This window comes from Pholcus phalangioides, unplaced genomic scaffold (genome assembly GCF_987345545.1).
Source record: "Pholcus phalangioides strain wild (caught in Gottingen) unplaced genomic scaffold, Ppha-v1.0 ptg000014l_1, whole genome shotgun sequence".
In the NCBI taxonomy this organism is placed as follows: Eukaryota; Metazoa; Arthropoda; class Arachnida; order Araneae; family Pholcidae; genus Pholcus; species Pholcus phalangioides.
In genome coordinates this window covers 12,766,475-12,789,936 of record NW_028301607.1, presented here as the reverse complement: position 1 = coordinate 12,789,936, position 23,462 = coordinate 12,766,475, and the positions used below count along the sequence as shown (strand labels likewise).

The window sequence follows — 23,462 nt, the reverse complement described above, 5'->3', positions numbered from 1 at the left end:
ACCTGGGTAACGCGAATTCTATCACAAACCATTATACCGCTTGATCGTTGTTTGGAGCAGCTAGAATAACCTCGGTGGTCGTTGCACCAATAAAAAACAAACTCCAATCTCCAATCCGCAGGTGCATATACACCCTCGAATGGTTGATAGCACACATCTCAGCAAATCCGTCGGAAGAATATGGTATTGGTTTTCGTTGAAGTGCTGTTGAACGCACTCTGAAAAAAACCTCTACTGCTTTGCTACGATATATTTGCGATTCTACCACACATTTCTATGATCAAGAATACTTGTTTAGGTGCCTCCTATTATATCACCTCCTTAAGTTTTTCCCCTATGGATTTAGAATCACCCTGTATAATTTGGAGACTTTTGGCAATTTTATTTTCATGGAGGGGAAGTTCCTAAATTCGCCACTGCCGAAAAAATAGGCGTGGAATGAATTTTTCAATCTATAATTCTACTCAGAAAAGTAAAATATGGAAATTTCAATCCACCGAAACTAATTTGCATATAAAGCCTATTCAGAATTATTGTGGAAAAATTTTAGCACGTGGTTAGTCATTTTTTTATTCTTGGCATGAAAATTGTGTAGAAGCTCTTGTAGAATTAGTGTCACCTTAACACATGGACCCGTCCGGTGGGGGCTCTTCATTTCCAAGCGGGGCTCAAACGATGAGTATCTGATACTATGCCTTTTGAGAATGGGTGGTAAATACTGTGTGTAAGCTGTTATTTCTAGCCAAGTTCGGGGCTCCAGCTGGAACGGGCACCTTCAGCCTGTTGCTCGCGAACACCACGGTGCTCCCTGAATCACCCCAGAGTGCTCGATGCTCGTATCCGATTTCGTGCTTGCGAGCACTTGAATCAATGTCCAAGTTAAATACCTTGTACAAACTGCATTCAAGAATTAAAATTAACCTGATTTTATGCATACGTAGGTCAAACTTGCTATTTTGATGGTGGGAACAGGGAGTAGTCGTGGATGGGAAAAGGTTGAAGACCACTAGAACATCACTTTTCCCAGGAGACCCATGATATTACGACGGCCCTGAACGGAACCAGGGGAAGATACTGAACTTTAATCCGGAATTCTGGAGAATCTTATTTACAATATAGAATTCACTTAAACTTACTGGAAACGAAATCAATTCAATTTGTAGACAGGGGTCTCTCCGTGGGTTAGGGGGGTAGAAGAAAAAATGGTCCAGAAAGGGTCGCGGGCGAAATAGTTTGAAAAACACTGCTCTGGGTCAACACCGTCTATAGCAGAAAGCCTCCGCGCGAAGCTTTGACGTCACTGAAGTCGTCCATTTCACCTGTAGCCATTGGATACAGCAAGCCGACATATGCGGAATTTTTTTTTTGAAGTATATTCAATGAGTATAGGTGAAATGGACGACTTCAGTGACGTCACAAGCTTCGCGCGGAGGTTTTCTGGTATAGACGGTGTTATCTTCGGGTCCAGTGAAGTTGCCGTAAGATGTTCAAACTATTTCCCAGTGTCATGCACGTCTATTATCAATTATTTGGAAGTGTCTATGATTTGCTTTTTACTAAATCCGATGGATGGCAGCACCATAAGGTACAATTCCTACTACAGAAGTTTATGAGATTTTTTCTAAATCCCATAGATGGCAGCACTAAAACAAAGTTATTTCAACTTGTTATTCCACTGGCGAAGTTTCTTCCATTTTTTGCGGGGGGTCGTATCTAGGGTTACCAACCGTCCTCCTACGTTTCGGAAAATTCGCCCATTTGTCCTCCTTTCCAGGTCTCCGGAATTATTTTTTTTCGTTACTGGGAGAAAAAAAAAATTTCTCTACTTCGAAACATGTATTTCTCCATCGATGTGAGTGTTTCTTTTCCCCCACACGTATTCACCAATAGCCGTCGAAATTCCCAGAATTTTTTCTGGAAGTGCTATTTTAGAATTGGCAAAAATTTTATTGTTGTGATCTGTTTCATTGATCAGAATAGTGGTGCCATCTATTGTGGAAATCAGACGAAGTGACGTCACCAAAGGTGCAAGCGCAGGCGTTCATCCTCAGTTTTCGAATATGGTAACCCTAGTGACAACTATACTACTTATTCGAGGGCCAAATCAAGAGCAAAAAAAGACATTCGGCCCCGCAAAATCATATAACGGATAAACGGATGCCTGCCCGTTTAAAGGGGTTTGTGCGCGGTCTTGGCTTTGGGAATAATCTCCTTTCTTTGTGGAGCAGCATTAAGAAATTTTTTATTCACTTTAGGCACTCAATTCCCCCTCCCCCCCTCAAACTCTATGGATATTTTAATACAATTTAACTTAACGAGAGCATTTAGGATTTTACATGCAGGTTAAATTTTTTTCTCGAATTTTAACTTCAACAACATGCAGCTTTTTCCTAAAAATCACTGAAATTTACTCCCTACTTTATGCCATAAAATTTCTTTAAATCATTTTAATAAGAAATCCTCTCGGTAAAGTATGTAACACCTTGGCGTTGAGAGACACATTAAGTTTGAAAACATTTACAAAATGTTCCTTCTCTGATAAAAAAAAAAACTCAGATCTGACTAAAGAGCATTTCAATGGGAAAACATTAACGAAAACAATGCCTGCGCCTGCAGTTTATATTAAAATATGTTAAAAAATAACCTCTAGTGCTGGTGGGGGGAGGGGTTGTTCAAGTATTACGTCAGCAAGTTTTAGCAATTTTTACAGTTGTCAGCAAAATTGCGCGGGGGGGGGGGGCTGCGTGAGGGTCTCATGCCCCACACCCTCCACACTTTCAAAAACAATTTTTATGGGAAAAATATATTAAAAAAATTAAAATTTCGAAAGAAAAGACTTTATGTTGTTAGAATCAATTTCTGTTAGTTTCAATGATATCTGAAGGCTAAGAACTGAAAATTCATTGCGACCCACCTTCTAAGCCATGTATGGTAAACTCTTGGCCCCGCGGACCAAATGTGGCCCAGGAGCCACATAATTCTGTTATCTGATGTGGCCTGCCCCTCAAACCTAATTTTGTGAAAAAGAACTAAGCGGCACATTTACAAATCACTTAGGTAACCCATGGCACAATTTCAGAGCATTTAAGCGACCCGCGACACAGTTCCAGAACACTTAAGTGAACCATCTATCGGTGGTCGCCCCAGGCTCGGTAGGCAAAGAACTTTTTTCTGGCATTCTGTGCCCGGATTCGATCCCGTGGACCTTGACGGTAACCTTCATAGCGGAAGATTAGCATCTTACCACTGTGTGTGCACCACTCAGTCACTGTCCCTAGGCTGGAATCTTTCGCTCCCCCCCCCCCCCAACCAGATTTTTCATGAAGGCCCTTCTACAGTTAATTTATAGTGTGAAAACTGTTAATGATAAGAATAGTCCCGTACCAGGATCCCTGTCAGCCCCCCACCCAGCATAATAACTCCTGACAAAACACCTTTGAAATAAATTTCTTAATGCTGTAAAAATCAACCTCGTTATACATCATTTTTAAAGGATAAGTGAAGATGGCTTACAACTAACTGGTGCTTTGAGGACTAAGTTACCTGACATTATTAAGAACGATAAAATAATACTGGACCACACAAAACAAAAACAAAAAAAATCCTACTTCAAAAGCGGGACGTATGGTCACGAACATTTTACACGATAAACAATGGGGTGCGGCTTTCTTCTAGGAAAAAAAACCAAACAGGTTCATTTCGAGGTCCTCTCCAAGACTGCAGCCCTGTCAGCCTCCCGCTAGGGTCCCTTCTAGGGGCGGTACACGAGGCTTCACACCCGAGCGGCCGGTAAGCTCGAGTAAATAATACCCCCTGAGTAAATATTACAAATTCAAATGAACTTCGTTGAAATAACAATAGAATTTTTAAAAAAAAGCCGTAACGGCCAAAAATACAGGAATGTCACGTAAAATACTGGACGGTTTCCTTTATGATTTGTAATTTATCTTATTCCTTATGTGTGCCATATTTTATGGGACACGTGATCACACTACTATTGTGGAATGTTAGTGGTCCTTCGAAATTCTTCAAGCATTTTACTGGTTCTCGTGTTCCGTAAGGTTGAGAAACGCTGTGCTATGGGATATGAACTTGAAAAGAATCTTGGAAATTACAGTGAATACATCTCTTTTTAAAGTAATGTGTCTTGATCGGGTATTTCTCACAAATGTCTAGAATTTCTCATTGTCATTGCTTTTGGCTGATAATTTTTAGTTTTGTGATCTCTACCTTTCATCAAGAAGAACGTATTTTCACTGTAAAACCCCTGATGAGCATAAAAGGATTCCTAATTTTTATTTTCAGAGCGGAATAGACGTTAACAAACCGAATTCCTACGACCAAACAGCTCTGGACATTGTTCGGTCTTTCACCACTTGCAACGCCGAAAGGGAAATGAAGTATCTCCTCAAAGGTAATGAAAACAATTCCTGTGCGTCTCTCAAATTGACATTTTTTTCCCCTCTCAAAAACTAGTTATCAAAGATGTTATCCAAGCAGGGCGAATCTGCAAGAATTTACTGCCCGACTTGAAATAAACCTATATCATTCAACAATGGTTGAGGAAAAAATACACGCCCGGTCAAGATTTCACATGCCATTTGTCCAGCCCTGCTAAGTATACATTCTTCATTTGCTAATGGCAGGTCAATTTGCATAATCCGCTTCATTCATTCAGTGTCAGCTTCATATATATATTTATTCCATGTTAGCGACACCTACTGTTGACTTAAAACTAACTTTCCGTATTGTTCTCATTTAAGTAAACTTCCTCATTAATTTGATATTTTTTTTGATATATTCTAATGATTTCAATTAATTTGATATATACATACTGACTCTCTGAGTGCAACATAGGCTGTAAATTTTATTATCTTTTATTGAATACGCCTATTATACACGTACACTCAACTATCACACACAAACAGTTTCTTAACTTCATCCAGCTCGTACGGAGGAACAGCATCGAACAGGGAAGAGCAAAGAGCTTATGGGAGTCTTAAAGACTCGGTACGCCCTGAGTACCGAGTCAAATGTATCTACCTCAGTGAGTTATGAAATTATAATCGATTAAACAACCGATGGTTGATTTTAAGCAATCATTTTGCTATTGACTGATCAATATCTCTACCTAAGTAGAGAAACCAAGACGGAGAAGACGAGAGCTCGGTGCTCGGTACTTCGCATCAACTAGCAATGGCAATGAAATTATACTTTCAGGGTATTATCTTCATAATAGTTTCAACTAAATGGCAAATAGTCTTCGCCAATAACAGACACACAATATTAATAGACTTTAAAAATATTGATTTCTCTAATTCAATTGTATTTACTTGTTAATTTCTATATCGTATTGTATGTAAATGAATCTGCCGGGAAAAGATGTAAGAAAAATCTTGCCCTTTTTCCTTATGTGTTTTTATATAAGGAATTATAATAGAGCCCCTGGTGACCTTTTCTTTTCGGCCATATTTGGAATATGCGAACCGGTTCTCTCATCCGGGAATTGGTCTTCTTTTATTTATTTATTATAATCTTTTACTTATTTCTTTTGTTATGAATAAGGGTTTAAGAAACTGCATGAATTTGCATATTGGAGTACTAGACTGTGAAATGGCGCCGTCCGTCCGTTCGTCGTCTTATTCACAGGTGTTTTTATGTTTTTGTTGTTGCTTCTTGACGAGAGACTAGTCGCTTAGACTGGCGACTACTTTTCTGTGTTGGATTGGAAGATCGATTGTCGATCAAGATATTCTAATGATGTCGCCCGTTGAAATTGTTTTTTTTTTTCTGAATGTGATCACGAGAATATACAGTCCAACTCGGTTATAACGACATCGAAAATTCCATGAATTTGCCCGCTTGGAAACTTTTCATGGCGGAAAAATGTAATCAAATGCTGTGCAAGAAGCTGTTATTTCGTTATGATTACGAAAAACATATTTAATCGAGGGGAAAAAAAACGGGAAATTGGTGTCATAAATACGAGAAATTGCTAATTTTTTTGCCAAAAATATTATTAACTGTCAAAGAAATTTCCGTATATGGCTTACGAATAATACTTGGCGAGAAATGCAGTACTAGAAAATATGCGGTGATTTGAAATGTATTTAACGAGGGGAAAAAAATTAACATGGCAAATGTTGTGATGAATATTTATAGCCGTATTTTCATTTTTAGGCAATTTATAAATTATGCAAAATAACTTCATCTTTGATTCTAGTAAAGATGAATAATTAAAATAAATTCCGTCTAAAAAACGGGACATTTTTGTAAGTCGGAAAGGGTAAAATTACGGGAGAATACATTAATGTCCCGTATACGAGCCATGTGGATTTATAGAGAGTTAAACAGCATGAATTATATTAAGCTGTATACAGGATGATTCCATAATTCCCCTTGCCGAATTTTACTGGTGAACCGTTGATTCCAGAAGCATACTTCCAATTAGAAAAGTATCCAAATAACGTGTGGAATTCGAGTGCGTCGTTCCTGTTGCAAGGGGCTGTATAGTTATTAAAGTAACAAAATTAAATTTTCCTAAATACAAGGCCGCAACAAGCAAAATGCCCAACGAGGTGGCTGAGAAAAAGATGCCCATAGCAAATATGGATGTCATACATTTAAAAAATGCAGCAACCCAATTAAAATGCAGTCGTAAGAACTAAACACTATATATACGTGATAAAATATTATATAATGCCCATGAAAATATTTATGGTTGTGTAAGTATGGATTGCTTCTCGATTTACCCCAAACGAGTTCATCGCATTTCTTTTTAAGTGTGCCAGCTGTGTTAGAATTCACGACCTTCGGAGGTAAGCTACTCCATTTAATCACAACCCTATTAGAGAAAAATTCGCCTCCACACCACAACCTAGATTTGTCCCTTACCAACCGATATTGGTGTCCCCGTGTCGAGGCAGTCGATTGACGCTGTATTAATAATTCATAGTCCATCCCGTTGAAAATTTTGAACACTTCGATCATATCCCCCCCCCCCCCCCCCCCGACACCTGCGTTCTTCCAATGTAAACATCTTCGAAAAAGAAGGCTCTCTTCATAGCTCAAGCCAGTGTTTGTAGTCCTTCGCGTGGGTCGGAGGTCCGGTGGCGCAATGCTGGCCGACGTTCGGCCCGTGGTCTTGGTGGCTGGCGGAGCTCTTTCTTTTTTTTCCAGCATGGCCCAGCCGCAAGGTAGCCTGCTTATATCTCACAAGGGATAGAGCGGGGGCCATGTTTGGTGTTTGCATAGTCAAACCGCATGTGCCAACGAGGACAAGCGTAGCTCTTCTCTGCACCCCCTTCAACCTAGTCTATGTCCCTCCGTAAGTATAGTCTCCAAAACTTCACAGCACAGCATTCTCCGGTGCAGGATGAACTGAGCCTCGGAAAAGCGGAAGAATGACTTTAGGAGCACGCGAAAAGACCTTTTTTGAAAATGAAACCGAGCATTCTATTCGATTTTTCGACCACCGCTGAACAATGTTCAGACAACCTAATCGAATTTGGGAATCAGAATTCCCAAATCGGCGATCCCAGTTGCATCCGGGATATAGTAATACCATTCAATTCGTAAGTGAAACGTGGGTTGTTCGAACCAAAATGTACGGACACCCTGTCCTCAGAAACCCAATTAGAAAGTTTTTAATCCTGTCTCTCCTAAGGAAGTATGGAATTGGAAGTAGGCCTCTAGGATCAACGGTTCACTAGTAAAATGCGGCAAGAGGAATTATGGAATCATTGCCTGTTTGTTCTATATGTTCATCAGCTGTCTTCCACTTTTCCGTTGACTTTCCATTGTTGTAAAACATCATATGCTCTTATGTCCTTCGGTCAACACCGAATTGAATTTATTCTGATTGAGCGGACAGTTATAAATGAAGAATTTGCATATCAGTGAATTAATTCGACGTTTCTAAACATTGCCAACCTCTCGATACAGCCCTAGCCGTGAACTGTGCCGAGGATATTTCAGAACTTGGGGAACAGATCTATGACATTTATACATAAGGGGGAAGCGTAATTATACGTTATTGGAGATGTTCTCCGCAGTCGTGTCAGTCGTAATGAGTAGAGCCCGGATTATACCCGAATGCGTTTGGATATTTTGGCCTTCTTAAGCATTAATGCATATAAATGCATTATACAATAGAATTTTGTAAATTATTACCTAAATGCAATATTTGTAATTTTTCAAATAAATGATGCTCATAATATTTTCATAGCATCGGTTCCCCCCAACACTGTTTTTTTTCTCTATTATTTAATTTAATGAAATAATCTATTATTTCACTGAATTTAGTGAAATAATAGAGATGCTTGTAATACTGCATTTTCCAAATACCAACTAATGCTATTTTTAGAGATCGAAAAGTATTATTATTATTTTTTTAGAAATAGTGTCGAAATTCTTTTGTTACTGGTACTTCGTTACTGAGCAGCTACAACAACGAACTTTTAATTAAAAATGCCTAAATACAAAATATGTGGAAGTTATTTGCATATGCAGTATATGCATATGTTGGGATATTTTTTTGAAAATGAATATGCACTAAGAAATACGTGTATCATGTAAGTAGGAGTTGATAAGTATGGACAAAATCAAAGGTGCTCAACCTTTAGGAGAGTGCGAGCCACTTCACTGGTTTGAAAACGTGTCGCCCGGGCCTCTTAATTAAAGTTAAAATGTGCCGCGTACATCTTGAGTGATGTGGAACAGCGCCTCAGGTCACGTGAATGACGTGTAAATGTGCCTCAGGTCACGTGAATGACGTGTAAATGTGCCTCAGGTCACGTGAATGACGTGTAAATGTGCCTCAGGTCACGTGAATGACGTGTAAATGTTGGGATATTTTTTTGAAAATGAATATGCACTAAGAAATAGAAAATAACACAAGAAATAGAAAATTTTAAAAGCGTATCTGCTTTTCTTATGCATGGGGATTTTTAATGCATATTTTCTAATTTTTGGAACATATTTCATGATTTTTAATTTTTTCAGGATTTTTAGTGCATATTTTTGGTGTTTTTATGGGATTTTTCATTCACATATTTGGGTTTTTAATGCTTATTTGGGCATTTTTAGAGCATATATCGTCATTTTTAGTGAATGTAATCCGGGCTCTAAGGATGAGAAATGAATTATTATTATCAGTGACCCCTTCCAATGACATTGATGCCCACGTAAATATATCGGTGATTCTTATCCCACACACACACGTCGGATCGAAAGAGATTAATCCTGAGAGGACTCGATGTTCTGGAAGACCATCTCCTGTATAGAATAGACTCTTTTACCATTCACACACACCTACCAATTACAAGAGTGACCAATAATACACCTACTCTCCTCCGTCTTGGAAAATAAATTTCATACCACACTTTCGTTGTTTCCACTTCATGTTATCATGTAAGTAGGAGTTGATAAGTATGGACAAAATCAAAGGTGCTCAACCTTTAGGAGAGTGCGAGCCACTTCACTGGTTTGAAAACGTGTCGCCCGGGCCTCTTAATTAAAGTTAAAATGTGCCGCGTACATCTTGAGTGATGTGGAACAGCGCCTCAGGTCACGTGAATGACGTGTAAATGTGCCTCAGGTCACGTGAATGACGTGTAAATGTGCCTCAGGTCACGTGAATGACGTGTAAATGTGCCTCAGGTCAATTATGTTATCTGTGAAATGTGCCGCGGATCACTTGTATGATTTAGGAATTCATAGCTGAAAAATGTCTGCCTGCTCTACATTCGTGGCTGAAGATGTCTGCCTTAATTCAGGCGCGGATCGAGAGGGGGAGAAAGATCCGCCCTCCCAAGGACCGAATAACATGGAAAAAATTGTCCGTCCCGTAAAATACGGGACCGCCAAAAGAACTTGTGAAATTCGCCCCTCCTGCATCCGCGCCCGTTTCCACTTCACATCATTATGCTATGGTAAGTAGGAGTTGATAAGTATGGACTAAATCAAAGGTGCTCAACCTTTAGGAGAGTGCGAGCCACTTCACTGGTTTGAAAACTTGTCGCGGGCCACTTAATTAAAGTTAAAATGTGCCGCGTGCATCTTGAGTGATGCGGAACAGCACCTCAGGTCACGTGAATGTCGTGTAAATGTGCCTCAGGTCACTTATGTTATCTGTGATCACTTGTATGATCTAGGAATTCGTAGCTGAAAATGTCTGCCTCCTCTACATTCGTGGCTGAAGATGTCTGCCTTAACTCAGGTGCGGATCCGGAGGGGGCGGGGAGAGAAAGATCGGCCCTCCGAAGAACCGAATAACGTGGAAAAAATTTGCCCGTCCCGTAAAGTACGGGACCGCCAAAAGAACTTACGCAATTCGCCCCTCCCGGCACGTCGCCCTGCATCCGCGCCCGTTTCCACTTCACATCATTATGCTGTGGTAAGGGTAGGAGTTGATAAGTATGGACTAAATACTGAACCACGACGCGACGTTATTTAGCGTTTCACCCACGCGAAGACTTTCTACTAGATTTCGGAGGAAAAGTGGGCTGATGTTCCGAAGCTTGTCTCTCCACTATCTACCACGCCTTTAGGCAATGATATCGAGTTTTCTCTGGTTCGTTGGTTTTTATTATTATTATTTTTTACATTAAAATGGGCCTTCAACGACCTCAAAAATCCGAAAAGAAAGGATAGAGAGAGAGAAAATCGGTCATCACGGCTTTACCACAGCGTCTAGATGACGCCGCATCATATATGGTCAAAAAAGGACATCCGTGATGGCCATTGATGTGCCATTTTTTTTCTTCTTCTCCCCTTTACCCTGTATACACCAGCTAGCTACCGGTGCATTGATCGTTTTCGATTTCAATATGGAATTATAATTAATTCGGATTTTCAATCATCATCACGTGACAAGTTCGCCAATCCTTTTCTCTGCGTGCCTCTGACTTGAACCCTCTTTATTATATTTTTAATGTAAATTAGGGGATTTTCTAAAGAGGAAAAATAGATTTTTGACATGGTCCAATTATATATTTGTTGTTGTTTTTTGATATATGTGTAATATATTTCTGTCTGATAAATCTCGATAACATCTCGGACTGGTGGTCCTTGAGATGTTCTGATGGCTGTGTGTAGTTATTGCTGTGTCTTCGGAGGGGGGGTCATTTTGATCATTTATGGATGACGATACTGTAATTGTCGTGATGGAACCTGATAGATGGCGTTTATCTGTTTAATTATTTGTGTTAAGGCTATCGCAAGTAATCAAAAGATGTATATGTTGGTGTAATGTCTGTGAGTACATCGACTTCCATGTCTTCCCGATGTCATGAGTCTGTTATGCATCTAGTGGGGGGGGGGGGTAATCTTGAGCATTAAAGGGCCCGATTCTCTTAATGTTTTGGAATAACTACCATTTGCATGAACTTGTGTTTGATTATAGATTTCTTTGACGCATGGATATATTTACTTCAATCGTTTTCACAGAGATCATCAATGCCGTTCAAGCCAGAGCCATCCGTGACTACGACGATCCCTCCGATCCGCAATGTCTTCCATTGAAAGAAGGTCAAATGGTGACGGTGAGTATTATACATTATTTATATACAGGGTGATTCTAAATTAATGGGACAAACTTAAAGAGGTGATATAAGGAACCTAAACAAGCATTTTTGATCGCAGAATGTGCTGTCGAATCGCAATAGCAAAGGTGGTAGAGGATGTTTTTAGAGAGTGCATAACATAACAAATATCATTCTTCCGACCGATTTGTTGCGATATGTGCTATCAACCATTCGAGGGTGCATATGCACCTTCGGATTGGAGTATTCTGGCTGCGCCAAACAATGATCAAGCGGTTAATAGCTTGTGGTAGTATACGCGTTACCCAAGTTGCACCATGAGAAGGCTTACCACATAAGTAATGTGGTAAAACTACTTGCATCCTACAACAAAACTTTCCGGATACATCCATCCTTCGGGAACGCTTCGATATCTCTCCGAGATGGGAAGCAGGGTGTTTCCGGTCTTAAAAGGTAAGAACTACACCCCTAGAATGGTTGATTGCATTTATTGTAGAAATCCGTCTGAAATATATGATATTTGTTTTTGGTGAAGTGCTGTTTTGAGCACTCTCTATAAACACCCTCTACCTCTATATTATTTATTCTTCATAGATTGTTTTAGAGCAGCACCAATTCACGTTCGACTTAGTAGTACTGGTCACAACCTGTGGTCTCACTATCCTTTTTCATTCTCTCCCCTGAATATGCATTTCTATTTGTACACAAGCCTCCTACGCATTTCTGTAGGTACGCAAGCCTTCTACGCGTTTCGTACCTACGCATTTACAGGAGCACACAAGTCTCGTACTCAGTTCAGCGGGGTACTTGGAGCATGAATATTCTACTGGAAACCACTGATGTAGAGTGAAACCTGTGTATTATGGCCACCAGGGCCGGACTTGGTCATTTAGCGGCTTGGTGCGAGAACAGCTCTGCGGCCCTCTTCAATATTACGAGAGATAATGTGATTGGGGGGGGGGAAGAAAACAGGGCCGTGCCTTAACCCAGTTACCCATGTCGATAAAGAGCGTCATGTTAAAGTGTTGCATTTGAAAAACAAAATAATGTCTTTAAATAAATTTTGAAAATTTTAAATAAAATTACGAATCGGGTTTGACTGCGTGGCAACGGGCTCCACAGGTCTCATGGTGCTGTTAAAACCATACCCCTTCCCCCCCTCCCCCATTTGGGAAAGGCTGGCATGCCTCCGCGGGCCTTAGGTATCCGTCTTACATTGTTTTAAATATTTAAAACTATAAATTTTCTTGAAAATATCGATATGAGAAGCCAGCTATAAAAATCTTAGTCTGCGGATCCTGTCGAAAATCAAGGGCAAGGGTCCGTTCAAGCAGGAAAGGGGGGGGGGCAGCGGATTCGCTACCATATGTGCACCTGTCGATAAATCGGCATATTTTTCATCCATAGATTAATATAATTTCAAGTTCTGGCTTTTTCAAGCAGTTATAGTAAAATATACTTAATCACTTAATCAATGCAACAAAATACAGTTCTACAGCCCCCCCCCCCTAATATTTTGGGGCATGGTGAAGTCGCATATTTCGCACCTGCCTAAGTTCATCCCTGATAACCACCCATGGGCCCCCACATCTTGGAGCAGGGTCCCTAGGCTGGGACCTTTTTGTGGGGCCCCCAGACCAGACTTTCATGGGCTCCTTTATAGGGAATTTATAGCATGACAAAACAAAAAATGATGAGAATCGTCCCGGGCTCCAGCGTTGGAGCCCTGTTAGCCTCACCCTTGTGGGGGGCCATGTAACCACCCTCCAGAGAGGTGATGTATTTTTTCAAAGATTAACTAATATGAAGGAGGAAAATTTCGGACCAATAAAAATGGTGGTCTTTTTCAATCTGTAGGTTTTTTCCTGCATACCAATAATGCCCCGCGAAAGGGAGTGCCCTTTCCGCTGAAAAATTCAGTTTTTCTAGGGAATAAACAGAGAAGTTTCACTATACACTGGGTGTCCTATAAATTCGTAAATAGTTTAAAAATTCATATAAAAATTGGGTGAATAGGTATATTTGAATGCGGTTTACGTAAAAGATATTCTCACAAGGAGGGATTTTTTTTTTTACAACAGAATAAAAAAAAAAAAATAGTTCGGATTTTGTCGATAGAGGGCGCTGCAGCGAAATCAAATCGCTGTAAATAATGCAAATCAGATTCCTATAAAAATGCGGAGCTGTACGATTAACAGCTCATTTCTGAATTTTCCTGTTACTGGGCGCTTACATAAGGTTTTCATTACGATGGTGGCATTGGTGGATAAAAAGCACTATCGATAATGAAGTTTTCAGCCACAAATCGTCGGATGAGGCTTTACGGATTTTTCAGACATAGAAGAGATTGAAGAAAGGTTTCCAGGTCCCGCCGGACTTCTGTGTTCTGTGCAGCGCTCTCTATCAACAGATATGTGAGCTAATCTTCTCTGTGAAATCAAAAAACCCTCCTCGTGAGAATAACTTTTTTTGCAATTCGCATTAAAATATATCAGTTCTATTAGTTTTATAAATTTTTAAACTGTTTATGAATTTATGGAACAATCTGTATTATACTTGAACATTGTGGAAAGTTATTTATTAATATTAATGAATCTCTTTTTATAATATGTTAGAGTAACGTTGCCTTGGAATTTTTACTTTGCTCCTGGATGCTCCAGTCACCCGGTGTTATCTTATGTCTCACGTCATACAGTCGACGCTCGATATAACGTCCACCGTCCCGTCGAAAGCGGACGTAATATTGGGAGAGTCGTTCTATAGAAAGCAAAACACATATGACAGTCGTTATTGGGACTTCTCTTACCGGTCGATATAATGGAACAATCGCTATAACGTTGGGTCGTTATAACGAGCGTCGACTGAATTTCTATGCTTATCTCTCCTTTTTTTTAAGTACAGTCGAATCCCGTTATAACGAACTCCAAGAGACCGGGGAAATCACTTTGTTATAATGAAATTTCGTTATAAAGGAATTCTAGGTGTTTGCATTTTTCCTATGTGAACTTATTTGGAGGATTAGAAAAGTGTTTGTTAAAACGAGATTTTCGCTGTAACGGGATTCGACTGTAGTATAAAAGATGGTTGGTGTAATGAAATTTCTATCCAGCTCTGAGAGCTCCAAATCCTCAAAATTAATTTCACGTGGGAGGAAAAAAAAGAAAAAACCCACGCCGCCTTCCAAAACTTCAGATTTCCCTCTACTGGAAATACAGTCGAATCCCCCGTTATAACGAACTCCAAGAGACCGAATCACTCTTCACTTCGTTAAAACGAAATTTCGTTATAAAGCAATTCCAGGTTTTTCCATTGTCCCCATGTAAACTTATTTGGGAGATTAGAAAAGTATTCGTTAAAACGAGATTTTTTTTTTCCCCCCCTTGCTTTAACGGTATTCGTTAGAACGGGTTTCGACCGTATTTGAGATTCGAAGCCTTTTGAAGATTTTTAAAATGAATAAAAATTCATTTCAAGGGCGAATATAAGGAGTTGGAAATTATAGGGTTGGTGAGAGCAGCTCCCCTCAGCCTGGGCTAAGCCTCCCATCATCAGGAGGTACTTACAAACCCCCCTTTTTTTTACAGGGGGCCACCTGTAGCCCCTTTATATTCGCCTCCGGTGACAGGGGCTACTCCATGGGGCCCCTTTATATTCGGCCTCCGGCGACAGGGGCCACCAGTCCTGGCTCCTAGGACGGGATGGAGTGGGGGGTGCACTGCACCCAAAGCCCCCCATCTTAGGCTCTCTTCGAGCCCCGCCCACGAGAGGGAGAGGGTTCTCTTGGGTGCCCTCCCTACCCAAGGCCCCTCCCGACTCTCGTCGAGCCTATTTAAAATGAATGAAAATTCAATTTTTCCTCAAACTATTTGAATAAATCTTTTGAATATAAAAGATCCAACGGGAACAAATCGATATTTTTCGCCATGTTGACAAGAAGCTTTCTGGGCAACACTAGGGCCTTTCTCACAAGCATTAACAGTTACAACGTGTGAAAATGACTCTTGGGAGAATCCTGGAAAATAAAAACATTATTCCTCACTGACTTTGAAAAAAACATCTACTTTGCCTGTATGTAATATATACAAGAAAAATATCCTGTATTCTCTCCAGAAAAAAAGCGTGATATCTAGGATTTCATCTCCTTTTTCCACCGTGTAATTCTGCTGGGACCGTGTATCTATCTCGTTGGCGCGATATTATGATTAATGGCCAGCTTTTTTTTTTTCCTGATGGTGCACAGGGAATCTTTTGCTGCGCCCTGTGCAACGCGAGATAAAGGTTTCTGTTCTACCCTGGAAAAAAAATGGTTTTTGTGCTAGTTTTTTTTTTCGAATATACGGTATTTCTGGCTATTTGCCTTGTCTTCGGTTTTGCTTATATGAACAGGCTTGAAATCGCTGTGTTCGGTTCCTAAATGGGGGTTTTTTTACCTTCTATATCCGCCCAGCGAATAAAATCTTCAACCTTGTTGCAGTCGTGAGCACTGCCTGTATCCGTCACCGGAAGATGTGAGCACCCTTAGGGCGAGTTTGACATACGAGTGCATGAAATCGGGATTGATTTCAATACTTGAATGGAATTTGTACAAGGTGTTTAATTGGGATGTTGATCAGGTGCTCGCGAGCACGAAATCGGGCGACGGCATCGAGCACTCTGGGTACTTAAAGGGGAAGCAACATGGTGGTCGCGTGCAACGGGTTGAAGACGCCTGCTCTGAAGTCTTTGTTATATAGTGATGGTTTCGGGTGGTACATGAAAATTTTGTCTTGGTTTTTGATCCTGGTGATCGCGTGGACCAAGGGTGCTCCCACCTTTTCGACAGTGTGGGCCACTTCATTGATTCGAAAGCCTGTTTGGGGCCACTTCGTTAATTCAAAAGCCTGTTGTGGGCCACAAGTTATCTGAAACAGCGTTGAAGGCCACTTCAGTGATCTGAAACAGCGTTGCGGGTCACATCTGCGGATAGTCTATAAATGTACCGCGGGCCACTTACGGGATCTGTAAATATGCAGTGGATCACGTGCGTGATCTGTGAATGTACCTGGGATCACAGTGGCGGTTTAAAGTCGGTCAGGACCCCGGGTGCAAAAGAAAATATTGGGCCCCCCTAAATTAGAAAAAAACTGTGTAGTTTGTGTTTTTTTGGGCCCCTTGGAAATCGGTGCCCTGGGCGCGTGCCCGGTGCGCCCGCTGTTGAATCTGCCTCTGCTGGATCACTTAAGTGATCTGTACATGTGCCGCGAGTCCCTCAAGTGTTGTGGAAGTGTGCCACGTTGATCTGTAAATATTTCGCTGATCACTTCTATGTTCTTCGGAATGTATCACGGGGCAATGCACGCATAAATATTGATATTAGTTTCCAACTAATGGTAAGGTTAATAACGACCATTGGTAAGGTTGTTAAGCTTCGACTAATAGACTTGTATGCAACTAAGGGGTCATTCAAGTATTACGTCAGCATTCGAGGGGGGGGGGGTTTCGGATTTGCTGACTTTTGATGAGGGGGGTTTGAAGGTTGCTTACGTCATCAACCACCCCTTTTTAAAGATATGAAATATTCTAAACAGACGGGGGGGGGAAGGGGGTCAGTGTTTTGCTCACTTTTGCTCCCCTCCCCCTTGTCAGGGGGAGGGGGTCAAAAATGGCTGAAAATCTGCTTACGTAATACTTGAATGGCCCCTAAGGTTGAGGTATTCCGTTTTTAATTTTATAGCACTCCGGCCGCAATGGTGGTCGATTGGTCATAGTGACGGACTCTCATCCGCGACAACCTCGGCTCGAACCCCACCGTCACCACAGTTGTGGTCGGCTAAGTTGGTTATCTGTGGTTCTCAACTTCGAGGCGTGAATGCGAGTTCATCTCCGCGTTAAAAAAAGTCTCTTCACAGACAGCAACAGTCCCACAACGGTAAAAATCGGATAAATCGGCATAAATATTCAATCATCACAATTCACTTTTGAAATATAGATGGCAGCACTGAAAAACCAGACACAACAATGAATACGCAATCACACTGTTAACTACACACACTCACACTTCCGGCACAACTCACTCGGTAGTAAATTGCTCGTGGCGATAGACCGGACTTGTGCTCGGTTCGAAAGCACTATAACAAGCATTACACAGAAACAAACTTCACGTTATGTTCACAACATATACATGCACATTTTCCACCAACCGCCCAGGTCTTCGACCACCTACTGATATCTCTCCACTGAGACAGAGCGGTGGCTCGTGTGTGATCTGGTTAGGAGAATCATTCATTCACACCGAGTGCGACTCCAATCGCTCGCCATAGGCAATTTACTACCCACTGAGTTCTGCCGGAAGTGTGTGTGTATGTGTAGGTACCTAACAGTCTGAGCGCGTATCTAGTGTTGCGTTTTGAATTTCCAGTGCTGCCATCTATGAGTGCAGTGCAGTGGTTGAACATCTCTACCGTGTAGGCCTGTTGCTCTCTGTGGCGATACTTTTTAACGGGGAGATCGGCTCGCATTTACATCTCGAAGGTGGAAAACCAACTTCAGCCGACCAACACTGTGTTGCCAGTGGGGTTCGAAATCGGACTCTCGCGGATGCGAGTCCGTCACAATGACGACTCGACCACCACAGCGGCGGTTAGGGGCCCTTCAAGTATAACGTCAGAAAAATTTTAGCCATTTTTGATTCTTTCTCCCCCCCCCCCTCTTGTCAGAAAAATTTCGTCAGCACTGCCCCCTACAAGTTATTATAATGAATTTCTGTTGATTTCAATGCTATTTGAAGGGTAAGAGCTAAAAATTTCTCTTTAAGAAATTCATTGCGACCTACCCTTTCAGTCATATATGGTAAACCCTTGACCCGCAAACCAAATGTGGCCCTGAAGGTTATCTGATGTGGCTTTCACCCCTCCCCATACCTAATTTTGTAAAAATGAACTAACCGGCATATTTACAAATCGCTTAATTGACCCGTGGCACAATTCCAGAGCATTAAAGTGGCCCGTGGCACATTTTCAGATCACTGAAGTAGGCTTCAAAGATCACTTTCACATTCAAAGATTTCCTTAAGTAACCCGCGACACGGTTCTAGAACACTTAAACGATCCGTGGCACATTTAGAGATCCCTTGATAGACATGTGGCACAGTTTTAGAGCACATAAGCGACCCCCAGTGCGGCTCTACATCACTCAAGTTAACCGCGGAATATTCCCAGATTACTTAAGTGATCCGTGGCATAATTACGGATCACTTGAGTGATACGTGGCACAGTTCCGGAGCACTTGAGTGACCCGGACACATTTCCAGAGCACTTAAAGGATCCGTGAAACATTTAGAGATCACGAAAGTGGCTCGCTCTTATCAATAGGGAGAATGTCAGTTCAGGTCCCCAATAACTATCCAAAGGTATTTTATCCGTTTTTGACGCAACGAATAAGATGTCATCAAAAATACTTCATATCTTCATAAAGGGTGGTTGATGACGTAAGCATCATCTAAACCCCCCTTCCCCCTCTTTTCATCGAAAGTCAGCAAATCAAACCCCCCCCCCCCATTGATGCTGACGTAATACTTGAATAACCCCTTAGGAAGATGGAATTTCGGGCCATTTATTAGAAATACTAAAATTAATGTTCCTGTTGATTTCACAGGTGCTGGAGCAAAGAGCTGACGGACGGTGGCGTGGCATAATCTTTCATCCTAACTACACATCCCACACGGGATTCTTTCCAGCGACTGCGGTCCAGCTTCTCGACCGACCGAGTAAGTCTTTCTCCACATTTCTGTATACAGTCGAATCCCGTGATAACGAACTCCAAGAGAGACTAGAGAAATCACTTCGTCGTAACGAAATTTCGTTACAAAGAAATTCCGGGTTTTCGCATTGTTCCCATGTAAACTTATCCGGGGGATTAGAAAAGTGTTCGTTAAAACGAGATTTTTTTACACTGAAACGGTATTCGTTAAAACGGGATTCGACTGTAAATATCGTTTCGTTAAGGCAACTGACTACGTTCAAATGACAATTTTTTCGAAAATTGTCGAAAATGGTTTTATATAGACTCACTAGCTATAATACCCGGCGCTGCCCGGGTTTTCTTCAATGAGGCTGTTTGGATCACGTGATATTTCTCCTCTTTCTTTGAGGGACATACAAACCGTGTCTAAGTTAACCAATATGGCGACTTCATGAAATAAACAAATCTAGACTTAAAGAAACATAGAAACGAATATTTCTTTTCCTTTTTTAAGGGGCGCTAGGTATTTCGATTTCCCCTCCCGAACTTCAAGTTATCTATTTCTGCCTGTTTCTGCTTCCAAAAATGCTTAATTAAATCTGTGGAATTTCTTCTATGTATTTTACGGACCCATTATTGATTTTAAAACAACCTAAACTATATCAATTTATGCAGTTGAATATCAAAAGACGATACGGAGACCATTTTTCATACTTGAGAAGATATACCGTATATACTCGTGTATAAGCCGAGTTTTTTTGTGGAAAAATTCGTTCCTCAAGTTGGGGTGGGTCGGCTTATACTCGGGTCAACTTTTGATATCGACCACAGCAATCAGTAGTCATTTTTGCAGCAGTGTTCGAGATTCCGGCATTATTGGTATGGTATATGTTCAAAGCCTACAGAACGGATAATGTCGAAGCCGAGGCAAAGAAATCGAAAACATCATTGGCTTTGATACCAGGCTAACGTTGATTGTACAGGCTTTAGATGTGAGCATCAAAAATCCTCTCAAACACTATTTGAGGAATTTGTGGGTCGAATGGATGAGTTCCGATAATAAAGAAACTACAAAAAAAAAGTGGTGCCTTGAAGAAATCTGACATTGGCCTAGTGTGCCAATGGGTACATGAGGCGTGGAACTCTGTTTCTGCCGATCCTTCAAAAAGTGTTGCATCAGCAATGCGATGGACGGAACTGAAGATGATATCCTCTTTGAAAGTGACAATGGCGATCACAGCCCAGATGAAGATAAAAACGAAGATGCCGCACCCCCCTATGATGATCTGATGGATTACGATGAGCTTGGAGACTCAAAAGAAATGGATTAAAAAGTTTGAATCATTTTCTATTGTAAATCTCTGCAAACTATTCATTTTGCATGAAAATATAAGAATTTTTTTCTCTAAAATGTGTGCACGGACTTTTGGGGTCGGCTTATACACGGGTTTTCAATTTATTGCGGTTTTGGTGGTCCTGAAGTAGGGGGGTCGGCTTATATACGAGTATATACGGTAAATAAAAAGTTCAAATCAATGTTATTGCATGGATATCCAACTCAAAAGTAGGTCCGGATAATTACTTCATATTTAATCTCCTGGGCTTCGTATATCTTTAAGCGAACTCAATATCTCAAAAATCGAGAATTCAATGCAATTTTCAAAATTGTTCATGTGACAGAAAACACCACCAAATTTCCGTATTTCTACAGTAAAATCGGCAATTTTAACACTGATTTCTATGAGGATCACCCTTTTCCTGAACCTCAAAGCGATGCGATGCTGATGATGATTATGACGTGTTTTCAAAACGCCTCATTACAGAGAGTATTGAAAATGTGGCCAACCATTATAAAGGCATAAACTATTATACATATGCTAACAGGATTAGAGAACTGACAAACCATTGTAAAGGCATAAAACACGTCTGAAACGCATTGCTAGGGAACCGCGGTAACCAAAGTAAACGTTCCGAAAGTGATTGTTGAGGCCCCAAAACCACTGGTACCCGACAGGGTTTTTTTTGCCCATTTGGGGCACTTGCCCTGCTCTGACGAAATTTTAAAGTAGCCTATCGTTCAAGTCGGGTCCCATTTGGTATATGCAAAATTTGGCGACGATCGATCTAAAATTGTAGATTTGTATAGAGAACATACACACACAGAGACAGAAAATCAAGTTTATATATGTAGATTTGGAAGAATGTTTTACACAGAATCCAAAACTATTTTATTCTTGTGCATGCAATAAGTAACAACAAAGTTATGGTTAACTTTGGACCATTCGAATCTTCCACCTCAACATGCCAACTTCACCTTCTTACTTGCCCCACAAGTCTTCTCCTCACTTCTTTTGAAAACCCAAGCTGCGGTCTCCAGCCCTTATGTGCAACTGGGCGCAAGTGCAATTTTTCTTGCTGGTCATTGGGTTCAGCTACCCATTTTTAGTCAAATGGCTTGTGCGTTACATCGACTTGTTAGCTGTCTTCATAGGGAGAACGATGCGAGTGATTTACCACGGGGCAAGATGGCAACTACTATTAATCTTTGGGGCCGTTCAAGTATTACGTAAGCAAATTTTTAGCTATTTTTGACCGCCCCCCTTGTCAGCAAAACGCTGACCCCCTCCCTCCCACCCCTTGTCAGCAAAATTTCGTCATCAGCTCTGCCCCTCTGAATCCTAACTCATATTTACATAAAGGGTGGTTCTGATGTAAGCATCATCCAAACCCCCCCTCCCCCCTTGTCATCAAAAGTCAGCAAATCGGAAACCCCCACCCCCCATCGATGATGACGTAATACTTGAACGCCCCCTTTGCTAATTTTTCCGATACAACCCTTCCTCTTTTGAGGTAACGGAAGTAAGTTGTTCTGCATCAGTCCGAGGTTGTGAGCGGTACTATCTATCTATTGTTTCACGAAAACTGTCATATCTCTGACAATATTTTATGTATCTTAAAACCTTTAGTTCACTGCAGAGATAACAGTCATAATCGGGGATTACACTATAAAAGTTTGATAAAAGCCCTTTTACGAAACTTGAAAAATCCAACCAATAAGGCCATCGGTTACATTCTAGAAAATGCGACCGGTGACCTTATTGGTTGCATTTTTCAAGTTTTATAAACGGACTTTTATCAAACTTTTATAGTGTAATCCCGGCCATACAAGCATACAGTATCAAAATTATTCAAATAAATTTTTTGATTTTCAGAGTACAATGTTTGGCGTAAGTACTGGAAATGAGCCAATTTTGACGGCATAATTTAGAATATCTCGAAATTTTTTTTTTTATTAGAACGAACAAACAGCAAATTACAATATACAAATATATAATACAATATACAAATACAAACATATGTTACACGACACAAAACACACACACATATAATACATACACTATGTAGCCCCAAGGGACTATGAAGTCCTTTATTACAAGATTTTCTCCCTCAGCAACAACTCTTTTCTTCAGTAGATGTATTTTAGTATATAATTAATATGCATTGGTGCGGTAATTTATTTCAATGTACTGCATTAATATCTGTGTTTTTGATCGTAATAAAGACATTGTAATCTGTATTTTTATTACTATTTGTGTAATTACTAGAGTAGATGAAGTTCATTATTTTTGGTGCGGTGTAACAAAAACTTTTTTTAGAGATATTTCAGAAATTTCACACTGGATTTCCTTATTCCCTACAGTTTTTTGATTCAAACCCAACTTGTTTTGTGAAAATCACAGCTTTTTCAAAAAAATAATAATAATAAAAGTGCCCTTCACTTAGTCAGTCGCCTCGATTGAGGTCCCAAATACAAACCAATTTAGAAAATTCAGTCATCAGATCCCCAATCTCTTGCTTCGAGACGATTTAATGAAGCGAAACACAACATTTGTGGTACTTCTCGACCAATTATTTCCCGCGTGCACCTGTTGCGGTCTATCTATCAACACGAGAAATCAAGATCATTATCGACTGATGAACCCCCCCCCCCTCCTTAAAAAATATGTTTAATTGTTCTTCATTGTTATTGTTTGTTAATTACAAGCGAGCAGAGACGTAATAAATAGAATACAAATCGGGGCAGCGGACGCTCTGGTAGCTTTACACATGCTATACGTACATTAATACTCCGATAATAACCTTGGGTTTACGGGTCTATGCCCCGTGTAGTATTCAAGTCGGCCATATTTCGAACTATTC

General features: G+C 40.6%; 1 protein-coding gene across 2 annotated transcripts in view; it reads left to right on the top strand.

Annotated features, from left to right (window-relative positions):
- The window catches only part of LOC149078171 (caskin-1-like), a 325,236-nt gene that overhangs the window by 170,823 nt on the left and 130,951 nt on the right, over window positions 1-23,462 (top strand). For both annotated transcript variants that reach the window (XM_089241763.1, XM_089241762.1), the window contains exons 8-10: window positions 4,306-4,414; window positions 11,449-11,543; window positions 19,176-19,287. In XM_089241763.1, the coding sequence (XP_089097889.1) occupies window positions 4,306-4,414; window positions 11,449-11,543; window positions 19,176-19,287 (316 nt within the window). The remainder of the gene's footprint in view (window positions 1-4,305; window positions 4,415-11,448; window positions 11,544-19,175; window positions 19,288-23,462) is intronic.